The sequence below is a fragment of the Centruroides vittatus genome, unplaced genomic scaffold (assembly GCF_030686945.1).
Source record: "Centruroides vittatus isolate TY-2023 unplaced genomic scaffold, ASM3068694v2 contig_1343, whole genome shotgun sequence".
Classification (NCBI taxonomy): domain Eukaryota; kingdom Metazoa; phylum Arthropoda; class Arachnida; order Scorpiones; family Buthidae; genus Centruroides; species Centruroides vittatus.
The window spans coordinates 265,754-279,353 of record NW_027120855.1 but is presented as its reverse complement, the minus strand read 5'-3'; the positions used below and the strand labels follow the sequence as shown (position 1 = coordinate 279,353).

Sequence of the window (13,600 nt, the reverse complement as noted above, 5' to 3'; positions counted from 1 at the left end):
AACCGACGACAACGTGTAAACATTTGCACGTCTCTTTTATCCCGTATTGCTTTAGAACCTTTTCTTGGTAGGCTGGTTACCAGAGACGAAAAATGGATCCTCTATAATAATGTGACGAGAAAAAGACAACGGATGGATCGCGACAAGCAGCCAAAACCGACTGCAAAAGGTGGGTTGCATCCAAAAAAATTTCTTTTGTATGTTTGGTGGGATATGTCAAGTGTAATTCACTTTGAGCTGTTACAACCTAATCAGACAATTACAGTTCAAATGTATTGTGAGCAATTAGAGCGTTTAAATGAAAAATTGAAAAAAAAATCAGCCATTGTTAGTGAACAGAAAGCAGGTTCTCTTGCAGCATAACAATGCCAGACCACAAGCTGCAAAAATAACTGTACAGAAACTTGAAAGCTACAACTGGGAAATTTTACTTCATCCACCATATTCGCCAGATATTGCTCCCAGTGATTATCATCTTTTTCGCAGTTTGCAGAATTTTTTAAAAGGGAAAACTTTTGAGGATGAGAACAATGTAAAAAAGGCTATTTCTGAATATTTTGATTCAAAACCGAAATCATTTTACGAAGACGGGATTAAAAAGCTACCATCAAGATGGCAAGAAATTGTACAAAATAATGGTGAATACATTATAGATTGAAATAAAATTTAATTAAAATTTTTTGCTGCTTTTTTTTGTAGATAAAAATATGCATGAACTTATGGACTGACCTGATAGTAATGTTGGAAAAAAGAAAAAAGAAAGTGACGGGAATAGGGTTTGTCACATCTGGTGCAAGTGGCAGTCAATATACTCATGATTAGTGCAAAGACAAGTGCCCATTGCTCTAATGCATGTACTAGCGCACTGTAGAAATTTTTGTATTCAATACTTGTGTTTTGTTATGTAGGTACACACACAATTCTGATAATGCTGTGTTTCTCAACTTTTGGTTCATGGGCCTCTGGAAGTTCATGAATGTGAAATGAGGATCAGAGTACACAAAAGAAAAAGCAAAATTTTCTGCAGTAAAATCTCAATATAATGGACTAATTTGAGTGAGAAGATGTCTATTAAAGCTGAAAGTCCATTATATAATAAAATAGATTTTCTGAATATGTGTTAAAAATTTGATAAGTAAAAACAGATAAACTAATTAATTTATGTGGATACATTTATGTAATTAAAATATTAAAATTTGTTGAAAAATAGGAAAAATATTTTTTCTAAACATTTTCATGATCTGTTGTTTGGTGGCAACACTGGTCGGTTTTGCTTTTGAGCTCTCTCTTTACTTGTTTTTTCTGTTCTTCAGATGATTGTTATCACACAAAGCTACAAGTGTTATAATGCTAATATATGCCCCTTTTGTGAATTAAAAGTGTTATTAGTTATCACAAGTAGTTCAGTTTCAACAAAATTAAGTATGAACACAAAGTTTAATTTCTCAGAAAAATTTTCTTTATGTATTATTACTTAATTACTCACCATAGTTCTGATACTGTAAGAAACAAGTATATGATCTATAACAAATTGAAATAAGTAAATAAATATACAATATTTTTTGGAAAATATACTTTAATTGTACTTAACTAAACAAATAAATAATTATTTGTATTAAATGCTTAATTTCAAGTAGCCAATTGTTTAAATTTACCATGAAAGAATGTTTTTGTCTTGTTTTTAGGACAGCTTCAGCTTCTTAAAGTTTGTCACTGTACCAACTGAATTTGAACATTTACATTGTTTTTGATGGATTGAAGAATATTAATAAGATTCACAACACCTTTCTTTCTTTTTTCTAGCAATTTATTTAACATAACTAATGCTTTTGGCTATTTTGAATGGCCTTTTTCAGGTCATATAGGAATAGAATGTCAGTTATGGAATAAATCAGAATGTTAATTTAAAACATTGAGATCTTGTGACTTCATGGTTTTGAATAAAATAAATTAATTAATTCAGGTTTAAAATAATAAATACATTTGAATGCTAAATCAGCCTTGATTTAGCATACAAACATATTTATTTGCATAATGCCAAGTTATTTTTCACTATGGGGAGCATGTGATGGGAACAAAGACCTCCTTGGGATTGCCATATCACGATGCAAGCAATCGTGGCTTCAATCAGGCCTTCGGCCTGAGTGTATGTTACAGTACTATCGGGTAGTATGCAATAGCCTTGCAGGAGATCCTTTAGGCAACTCCAGGCTGCAGACTTAGTGTTGAAGGAGTAAGCCACATGCCCTTGATCCTCATTCTGCAGTCCAATCTGACATGCATCATATCATATGTTGAAGGTAATGAGTTCATGATCTGACTATGCTAGCCACAAACTCCTCAAGTGCATCACCGTGTTTGTCCTTATAATCATCTTGCTATGTTGGCAAGTATGCATTGAGGTCACCAGCAATTAGAAAATGTGCATTCTGGAAACACTCTGTGGCATTACACATTTCCTTCAAAGTGTCCACAATGTCGCTCCTACTACTGAGCAGTAAACATTGAAGACAACAATCCTAAAATGGGAAAAGTTTATCTTGATACAGATCTGGTTAGAAGAGGTCTGATTAGGGTGTTTGATCACTGAAAAATGCTGCCCTGTAATGATGTTTGCCACCCAAGGGCCCAATGTCCATCCCTCATTATGTTGGACAATTGTAGCAGCAGACCCTTGCCTTGGCTGAAAGGCTCCTGGACCAATGTCAAGTCAAAGCTTTGAAGATACTGGCAGAGCTGAGAGTTGGCAGTGATGCCAACTGCTCGGCTCTGATTGACTCCAAATTGGCCTGTTAACCTGTGCAACCTTTATTTTGAGGATTGATGATTCCAGAATTGAGGATTGAGGATTCCAGAATTGATGATATCTGCTCAATTACAGGTCATAGTTGATTCTAGATATTGCTCGTGCTTTCACTTGTAGATAGATGGGACACACATTGTCTAGGATGTTGTGATTGTGGTTGATGATTTTTTTTGCATTTACAGTTTGTGCTGGTTAGGGTCCTACCTTCTTGTCAGATTTTCTGAAGTTGTGATTACCACCACACTGACTGCGCACACCTTTACCTCTGAGTCAGATTTTTGTGAAGTAATCATGTTTAAGGCACTTATGCATGGTCACTTCACTGGGTAGATGGCATAAAAGTCTACTAAACCACACCTTGTCCACCCAATATTAATTTTTCTCTCTTTAATCAGAATTGTATGAATGTCGGGTGCAGTTTCAAGCACCCAGAAGACAGAAAGAGCATTTTTTTGGCTGACTGGAAACCTGACCCGAACTTTCTTTTCAAATTTTTTATGTGAGATGTTCCCAGATCTACTGTCAAATTATCAAGTTTTGATAATTTGATAGTAGATCACTCTCAGCAGTTCATCACACTCCAAAGGTTTTGGGACAGAGAACACCTTCACAAGTGGCAGGCACTTCTTGCAAATGGTCGTCTACAGGCCAGAGACCTGAGATTGCTTTTTGTAGAATTTAAACATCTCTGCAGCTGAGGTCCATGGCAAGATCTCCTTTTTGAATTCTTCTGACCTGCTAGACATCAACAGGAGGGCATATTGATACTATCTGTCAGTGCCTTCCATGTATGCTCAGTCTGAACACTCAGAAGAACCCTAAACCAAAACTGTTTGGCAAGGCTTGGGAGATGCGAGGTAGGTTTGGAAGGCCCAGCAGTGCATCTGGTAATGTCATGAAACAAAAGAGCTGTCGAACCATGACGAGGGGCATGGGTCAATGTGGGCACTGTAAACCACATATAGGGTCATTAATTTCAAAAAAGAATATTTGTTTTCTCAGTGTGAGAGGCCAAGGAAGTGGCCAGATCTTCTTTTGTAGCCAGAATGGCCAGGCAGTTGTCAAGGGTCTCAGAAACCAAGTGTTAGCAAAGTCAATAACTTTCATATTTGTCCAGTGATATAATTCAAGGGCTCATGAGTACTGAGTCTACCCAATTGATTAGAAGCAATATAGCCCTTGACTTCATCAAGGATTTTATATGCCTCATTCAAAAAGTCTGCAGAACCACGATCCATCATGATGAAAAAGGAAAATGTAGGTGACTCACCCAGGTCAATAGAACCAGGACACTTCTACCTGACTCTGAGTGAGTCAGGTAGAAGTGTCCTGGAAGAAAAATCTGAGAATTATCGTAGATTGTTGATGCTGTGAAACACCCACACAGGCATTTTCAGAAATTTGATAGGGTGGGATGTCAGGAAGCAGACGAATACCAAATATTGTGGGTGTATCCAAATCCAGGGCAGAAAGTATCCTCGGATGTGTGCAGTCCAGAAATTGATGCTAGACCACACTCTAAAGCACATTGCAGTTGCAGTGAAGCAAACTCGAAGGGGCCTCTATAAAATCAGAAAGGATTTTGTTGTAGCAAAGATTCCATTAAGAAATACAGTTGCCCTCAGGACAAGAGACCAAAAGCATAGGGACACTCACACAGGAGCTGACAACTGCCAACAAGGGAGGTCTAGATTTTTAGTTACAGCCATAGTATAAGCGACAAGTAGTTTTTACTTAGAGGCCAAAATTTTAAATAAAGCTGTGCTAAATGTTTGTATTTTTACAATTTATCTGATTAAATTATTGTTTGTAAAATCGAAATTGCCATTTTTTTAAAAAGTGGTATTCTTATCTTTTTTAATTTTGCGGTTTTGTTCAGGGACAAAACCACAAAATTAAAACAGGCCGACTGTGCGACGGTCATTTGGACAATAAACCGATAGCTCAATAATATACAAAAACTAAAATAAACAAAATGATAAAAAATTTTTATTAAAATCATTTTTTTCTGTTGATTTACTTCCCAGTAAATTGAAATAATTCTTTTTTGAAAAATGAATTAAAAGAATGATCTAAACATAAAATTTGAAAAGTCTGACTTACAATTAAGTTTATTTATATTGTGTAGAATTACAAAAGTGTATAGAATTTTTATTAAATTTTTCATGCAAACTGCTGTCGGGTAGTTTATTATATTTTTTTATATCATATATCAAAATTTGTAGAATCGATATTTCTTCTTAAATCTACTTCTTCTTATACCCCGTTTGCACCGAGCATTTCAATCTAGATTGTGACCAAGGTCAGCGACTATGCCTTGGTGCGAACACCCTCGACCGTTTCAATCTCGACTGAAACGACGTTCAATCGCGATTGACTGGAGAGAGTTCTTGAAACTAGATCCAGTCATAAGAGAGATCCCACAATCCCACGCGCGTGAGAAAATACAACATGGCTACAGAACACGTGTCGGGCTATCGGCAAAGAAATAAAAAAGATGTTTGGAGAGACGATGACATCTGTCTATTATTAGATATATGGCAAGATAAAGTATTTATTTCTAATCAAAACTTCCATTTTGTGTGTTGGTGTTTGTGACTTACCGAGTAGTTATGCCAGTTTTATCATCGCTTACAATAGCCGGGTTATTCTCAAGCGAATTACCTGTGCGAACGGCACGACGTTTGAATAGCGACAGTCACAATCCAAATTGTAGGTAAATCGAGATCGAAGTTAGTCGAGGATTGTGTGCGAACGTAGTATTAGGATCTACTTCTTAAACGATTTATTATTTTCCAACCGATATTATTTTGTAATTAATATATTTACACACATTACATACTGTATATTCATTAAAACTATAATATTTTGAATTTATTACCGTAATTTGAAGAATTTGTTTTGGAGGAACTGGTTTTATTTGGTGTGCTTTCTTAAATGTTTTTGAGATATAATAACTAACCTCTTTCCCCCTTTTCCACTATAATAAAAACTTTTTCTTCAACTCATCCCTTATCTTTACTGAAAAATATTATTCATTTGAATGAAAAAGTGGTTTTTTTCGATTTTTTTCAATTTTGCAAAGTTGGTTCCTAAATGGCACCTTTCTCTCTAGATAGCCAACTTTACAGGGCTCTATAGGGGCAACGGGTAGCTTCTCTGCATGAGTCGCTATCCTGCTGGAAAGATGCCATTCGTAGGTTAGCTTTAAACATAATTTAAGAACGAAAAAACATGACAAAACATAAAATGAATTTATTTTCATTTTATGTTTTGTCATGTTTTTTCGTTTGAAATGTGTCTTTATATCAATAAATAAATCCATTGATATAAAGACATATTTTAAATTATTACAAGTAATAAGAAAAATGTAAAATAATTATAAAATACAATGTTATAAAATAAAACATGAATGTACTGTGTAAATGTACTGAATATAAAAAACAATAATAAAATACAAATTACAAGGTTTAAAGTTATAAAATTTAAACAAACACAATATAAGATTTAAATGTGAAAAATAATAAATGTTAAAGTTCAAGTTTCAAAAATACATTTTCACACTGTGGATAGACTATCTGCATTCCTAAAATAAATGCATATTGGTTTTCTATGAACTTTAAATATTTCTATCATTTCCAAGGGATGGAGGTTGTTAGGATTTCTATTAGGTTGGATTATTACCATGTCCTTCCATGTACCCCTGTAGGCACAAACTGGGAAGAGAAATACATTCAATCATTAAGTGTTCCTCCTTGACATTCTTATTAGAAAAGAAAATTTTTCATATGGAAATTTTAGCTTTTTAAGTAAACATGGTGGTAGAAAACAGCATAAAATTATGGACATGCCAAAAGACTGTCCAGATTTCTTTAATTATTTTTGTTTTATGTGCAGGAAGTAATTCGACTGATTGAAGAAGGAAAGGCGGACATCCAGTCGGATCCTCTTCTGTACAATGCATGTCTTCAGGACGTCCGACGTCACTGTGTGGATCTGCGACCTGGACAAGGAAGGCGTATGTCTTTTTCTTTTTATTATCAAGCAGAACTAGTCCTGTTTCAAATCCTTAACTCAGTTTAACTTAACTATCTCTAGTTAATCTAAATTCATCTGTATTTTGCTATAAATGTATGCTGCTTACTATAAAAAACATTTATAGTCAGCAGTAATTTTTCTTCTATCTTTCCCCTATTAAAGTGTCTAGATAAATGAAACAATTGACAAATCCTTTACTAAGATTTGTTTTATTAGTTAGTCAGAAAATGCCTTTTGGCTAAATACCTCTCTTCAGTGCCATAAAATCAATCAAAAATTATTTAACCAAAATAAATACTTTAAATCAATTTTACATTTACTGTTTTCCATATGTTGATATTATGATGCCTGCTCCAAGATCAACAACTTGATATGGGAGCAAATTTGTGTACTCTCTAGACCTTATGAGCTATGTCATCGGCATCTTTGCTACTGATTGCCATTCAGTCTGTCCATGCATGCAGAAGAAAAAGGCTGCATACATGAGCAGACTGAATGGCAGTATGAGTGAGGATGAGTCAGAGTAAAGAAATGAGAAGAGCACGAATGATTAAGGAAAATAAGATCAGAATGAATAAAGAATGGATTGAGCATTTGCAAGGAACATTTGAGAAAAGTAGAAAACTGTTCTGAAAGAAAATGAAGAGTATATATTGCAACAGAAAAAAAAAGCATAAAGTGCAAATGGTGAGCTGCTGTGGGATGAATGTGAGATATGTAATAGGTGGTGTGAATATTTTGAGACTCTGTTGAGGGGCAGTGGAAGTAGCAGTTGTGAAGATAAATGAAGATAGTGATGGTTATGGCTCTATTCAACTGAGTGTGGTTAGGAATACAATAAAATGAATGCGAAGTAACAAATCTTGGTCTGGATGGTGTGATTGCAGAATTGTTAAAATGTAAATGCATGGATGCTCTGATTCTGCTGCTTATGTTGGGAAAAGGCATGATGTTGACTGATTAGAGAAATGCTGTGATTGTTCTGATTTGCAAGGAAAAGGGTGAAGAGACAGATTGCAAGAACTTCTGTGGCCTAAGCTTGCTGAGCATACCTGGAAAAGTGTTTGCACGAATGTTGGTTGACAGAGTTGAGAAGCTGACTACAAAGCAAATGTGAGATAAGCCGTGAGTTAGGGGTCAATTTCCTCTGACCACTTACCGGCACAGGCTGATAAAGCCCGATTTCCTTGTCATTTTGGATGGCTAATAGTGCGTGGGGAGGTCAATGGGTAAATTGATGAGGTTTCTGAATAATAGACAGGTCTAACAGGTTAAGATTTATAAAAAAAATGTATATGTTAATTTTTATTTTAAATTTAACATTAATGTTAACACCTAGGTGTGAATTTTGTTGTATACTTGTTCTAATGGTTACAGTTCCAACGATTTTAAAGACCAACCGCTGCCGAATTATCGAGCTAGCAAATTGCTATAGTAATATTAATAATTTAAGATAATTTGGTACTAGAGTTAGGTGTTAGGCACCATCTCTTGCTAAATTTAATAATTAGAATTTTAATTAAATAATTTAAATAAAATTAGGCCTAACTGGAAGAAAAGAATCGGCCCGAAGCGGGACTCGAATCCGCAACTCTTGCTATCCGTGCAGACACGTTACCAGTTACGCTACCCGGACCTTCGGTCCAATCTCCCCTTCTAGTTGATATAAGATTACCGTACGACCATTGAAGGTCATTACTGTCAATGTATGTATTGTCATTACCGTAATGACCGTCGATGGTCGTGCGGTAATCTTATATCAACTGGAAGGGGAGATTGGACCGAAGGTCCGGGTAGCGTAACTGGTAACGTGTCTGCACGGATAGCAGAAGTTGCGGGTTCGAGTCCCGCTTCGGGCCAATTCTTTTCTTCCAGTTAGGCCTAATTCTATTTAAATTATTTAATTAAAATTTTAATTATTAAATTTAGCAAGAGATGGTGCCTAACGCCTAACTCTAGAACCAAATTAACTTAAATTATTAATATTACTATAGCCATTTGCTAGCCCGATAATTCGGCAGCGGTTGGTCTTTATGTATAACGGGTTAGTTGTTGTTTATTTAATGGTTTTAAAATATTTAAATTTGAACATTTAGCGTTCTAATTACATCAAACGTTTTTTGACCTAATGCAGATCCTCAGAAAACATTTATCATAATGTATTTAAATTAAATTGTATTTGCTGGTATAGTTTGAAGGTTTTAGTGGTGTTATTTAATAGTCTATCACCGGCATTGGAAGATTTGGAGGTGAGTGTCTAAGTAAATCTGATTGTGCCATTGTGTCAGGTTTCAATGGAAGTCAATTTAGTGGTCCGAATGTTGACAATCAAACAAGAAATTTAAGATCTCCTTTTTCAGAAATGAACAAAGGAAGAATTAAAGGTCTCATTTGAACAAAAACAGCTTTTTATATAAAATTTAAAATGAAAATTGTGTGGAAAAGACCAAAGTTGAGGGAAATGGAGTTAGAGAGGAATTGCGTTTAGTTGCGAGTTTAACCTCTCCTGTGCCCTTCGAAAGGTTTTGAATTGTCACCAGGTGATGAAAGGAGGCCAATAAAAACACAGAATTGGGGGTAAAACATAAAATTGCGTGATTTGAGGATGCAACATTCTTGGATCTTTGTTTACTGTTTGTATGATTTGGTGTTTCTGTAAACCACTGCTGTTGGATTTTCATCTCCTTTGGAGTGATGTTTGCTCCCCTGGAATAGTTCTGTGCTGCCAGGTAACACAGCATGACAACACATGCCATCCACATCTCATAATGTAGTAATCGCTTCTCTACTTCCAGGATCATCCTTATGAAGCTGGCAGTGCACCCCAGGGACTGACGATCTCAAAAAACATTAACAAGAGACTGAGAGAAAACAGCCTAAGGAACTTTCGGACTTTCCCCGCAAGAATTATAACAATGGAGAATTAACTTTTTTGTAAGAAAACGTTTAGTAATTTATTAAATGGTAAAAACGATGGAAAACCTGTCTCAGAGAGTTTTTTCCACTCCCACATGATAGTCGTGGCCGTGTGACTGTCCTGACAAACACACCCTGCCAGAAAACCACACAATTGTCCAGAATGTTGCCTGATTGGTAGAAAAGTAAAGATGACGATTACAGGGATATAAGAATGAGGAACATCATGGTAGCAGTCTTTTTTTTTCTTGGGTTATTTTTTCTTCTATTCAGACCTTACCATTGTAATGTTATGAATGAAAATACTGTTAGCTGATGAGGGCAAATACAGCAAACCATAAGGAACCATGCATAGCAGATGGTAGGAAAAAAGTATTTATTTATATGTAAAAGATACAGATTCTGATGGATTCAAACTCTAAAACAGTACAACAGGAGGTCACCCAGAATCTGAAATGTAGGCAGGACAATTACACAATATCACGAAGTATACATGGTGTCATGGCAGAATCATGGCTCGTCGAGATTGGTCAAAATCTGGACCAATGGGCAAGGTTCCACATTCTGTTAGATTTGAATGGACGGTGGACCTGGCAGAAAGCTACAAAACAGTGAGGAAGCTGATTGGTCGATTGCTGGCCTGCCATAACATGTATATAGATCATTTTAGGCGGGAAAGTTTGAGTTTGCTGTGGTCTCACTAGGAAGTCGTTTTGTTTGTCAAGGAGAAGGAATTATCGTCTGGTTTTTAAGACATCGTCTGGCAAATGAGTAGATTCATCTAGTGATTGATAAGTGTTTCCTGGAAGTGTCATCTGATCGTAAGAGACTTTCCTGAATGGACTTTACAGGATTAAGAACATTTGTCAAGCATCGGCGCTTTGCTTACAGATGCCATATTGTGAACTTTTTACTTAACTGTAATTTGACTCATGGTGAATGAAGCACATTTTGCATGTGTTAAACTTGTTTATGCCCACCATTTGCACTATTTACGTGAAGAGAAAGAATCTTGAAAGCTAATGAAGTTTTTATTGGTTCTGCTTAGTATCAAAGTTGTTTCTTTTAGTTGACAATCAGTAATGAATAAAACAGAAAGTCTATTGCTTGAGTGGTTTGAAGGGTGTACAAACAGTGGTGTTCCATTAAGTTATCTTTAGTTAAAAAGAAATCAGCCAGTCTATTCAGTAAGCTGAAACAGAAAGAATGGTCAGTGGTAAAAAATTATTGCAAAAGTAGAATTTTAAAGATAGTCATGGATGCTTGACAGGTTTATGGGACCAGGGTAGTTTCATAGCTTAAAGCAGCAATGGGCATCCTGTGGCCCATATTAGTATTTTGTGCAGCCAACGTCACATAAAATATTTGAAAATATTTATATATATATAAACTAAAATTAAAAAGTTTAAAATAATAACATTGAGCAGTCTGTAGTAGTACTAAATACCAAGAGCCTGTTTTGTGTATTTCTGGCAGTTTAGCCTGACTTCACTTCACATTTTGTATAGAATTGTAAAGTTTTATAAATGTTGTCTATCATTGCATTTAATATAAATGTTGCTGTACAGTAGATAATATTACGAATTTAGTCTCTGTAATCCAAAAAACTTTTGGTAGACTAATCTCACAGCAATATGGTTGGCAAATTGATTTTATTTAGAACTACATCATATGCATTTCGGGTTGGTCTAATTTGTTCCAACCATTCTTCAGTGCTAGAACAAATAAACAAAAATTTTTTAAAACACAACAATGTATGACAATAACTAGTTTGAAAAAGGGGGACTTACAATATACGTTGGTGTAAATTACAACATTATATTTATATGAGTGGAAGGGCAAACCTTCCTCACCTTGATTGGTATCCTAAAATTACAATTTTTGTATATATCATAATGTATGGCTAATTTTAAATAAATATTGCAAACAACACTTATACTCACAAAGTAAAAAATGTTTTCTCCACAGATGTATAATAAACACTCTAAAAACAGCAAATGGTTAAAGCTGACAAATGTATAGGTATAATGCATTCACGATGCATAAAATATTTCAACAAACTTCACAAAATTGTTAAAAAATAACGACACTATTAATTCACTTATACCGGGTTGAATTTTATTACAATAATAATCACGTGATGATTACCTATTATTTATTAACTTATTTCAGTGCCATCTATTAAATTGTACCGGCGGTAATCAATTTTCATACCTTTCGAGTTATTAATTAAATTATTAATTTTTTGATTTCTTATTTCTATATGTTCTTTGAATTTTTTTTTATACATATCTTTTTCAACATGCAAAATTTTTATATTATTTCGGTTAATGTTACAATTATTATTATTAGTGTGGTTAAACCACGGGGAATTATCAGGTCAGTCCATAAGTTCATGCATATTTTTATCTACAAAAAAAGCAGCAAAAAATTTTAATTAAATTTTATTTCAATCTATAATGTATTCACCATTATTTTGTACAATTTCTTGCCATCTTGATGGTAGCTTTTTAATCCCGTCTTCGTAAAATGATTTCGGTTTTGAATCAAAATATTCAGAAATAGCCTTTCTTACATTGTTCTCATCCTCAAAAGTTTTCTCTTTTAAAAAATTTTGCAAACTGTGAAAAAGATGATAATCACTGGGAGCAATATCTGGCGAATATGGTGGATGAAGTAAAATTTCCCAGTTGTAGCTTTCAAGTTTCTGTACAGTTATTTTTGCAGCGTGTGGTCTGGCATTGTTATGCTGCAAGAGAACCTGCTTTCTGTTCACTAACAATGGCCGATTTTTTTTTCAATTTTTCATTTAAACGCTCTAATTGCTCACAATACATTTGAGCTGTAATTGTCTGATTAGGTTGTAACAGCTCAAAGTGAATTACACTTGACATATCCCACCAAACAGACAAAAGAACTTTTTTTGGATGCAACCCACCTTTTGCAGTCGGTTTTGGCTGCTTGTCGCGATCCATCCGTTGTCTTTTTCTCGTCACATTATTATAGAGGATCCATTTTTCGTCTCCGGTAACCAGCCTACCAAGAAAAGGTTCTAAAGCAATACGGGATAAAAGAGACGTGCAAATGTTTACACGTTGTCGTCGGTTAGCTATTGACAGTTCGTGTGGTATCCGTTTTCCTAGCTTTGAAACTTTTCCGATTTGTTGTAGATGTCTATGAACAGTTCCGTGGGATGAATTTAAACGTTCCACAATTTCGTCAACAGTTAAAGATGGTTCCGCTTCGACTAGTGCAGAGAGATCATCGTCATCAAAGTCGACGGGTCTTCCGGTACGAGCCTTATCCTCCACACTAAAATCATTGTTTCTAAATCTTTCAAACCACTTCTGCGCAGTCCTTGCACTAATTACAATTTGATTATGTACAGTATTTATTTTTTTGGCTGCATTTGTAGCATTCTCACCACTTAAAAATAAAAAGTATAAAACATGTCTTTTGTATTCGTCGGTTACTTCCATTTTAACGAAAATAAACAACTGAAATGTTCATAATTCTGAACAGTATTATATGAATGAGATCCAATTTAACACTTCGGTGTAAAAATTATCACATTAGACTGACATTTTTAATGGCAAAACAAGATTTTTCTCAAGGTCATAAAAATGTGCATGGACTTATGGACTGACCTGATACTATAGTTGAGTCACTGCATATGATGTAGTTCTAAATAAAATCAATTTGCCAACCATATTGCTGTGAGATTAGCCTACCAAAAGTTTTTTGGATTACAGAGACTAAATTCGTAATATTATCTACTTCTAATCCATTAATCTACATCTACAGTGTGTCCCAAAAGTTTCCATATATGAATAGGTGAAA

The 13,600-nt window shown here is 34.8% G+C and overlaps 1 protein-coding gene across 1 annotated transcript in view; it reads left to right on the top strand.

The window, feature by feature from the left end:
• Glg1 (golgi glycoprotein 1) overlaps nt 1–13,600 on the top strand; it is a 171,409-nt gene that overhangs the window by 135,956 nt on the left and 21,853 nt on the right. Inside the window, exon 21 of the mRNA XM_067289283.1 lies at nt 6,704–6,824. Within this exon, the coding sequence (XP_067145384.1) occupies nt 6,704–6,824 (121 nt within the window). The remainder of the gene's footprint in view (nt 1–6,703; nt 6,825–13,600) is intronic.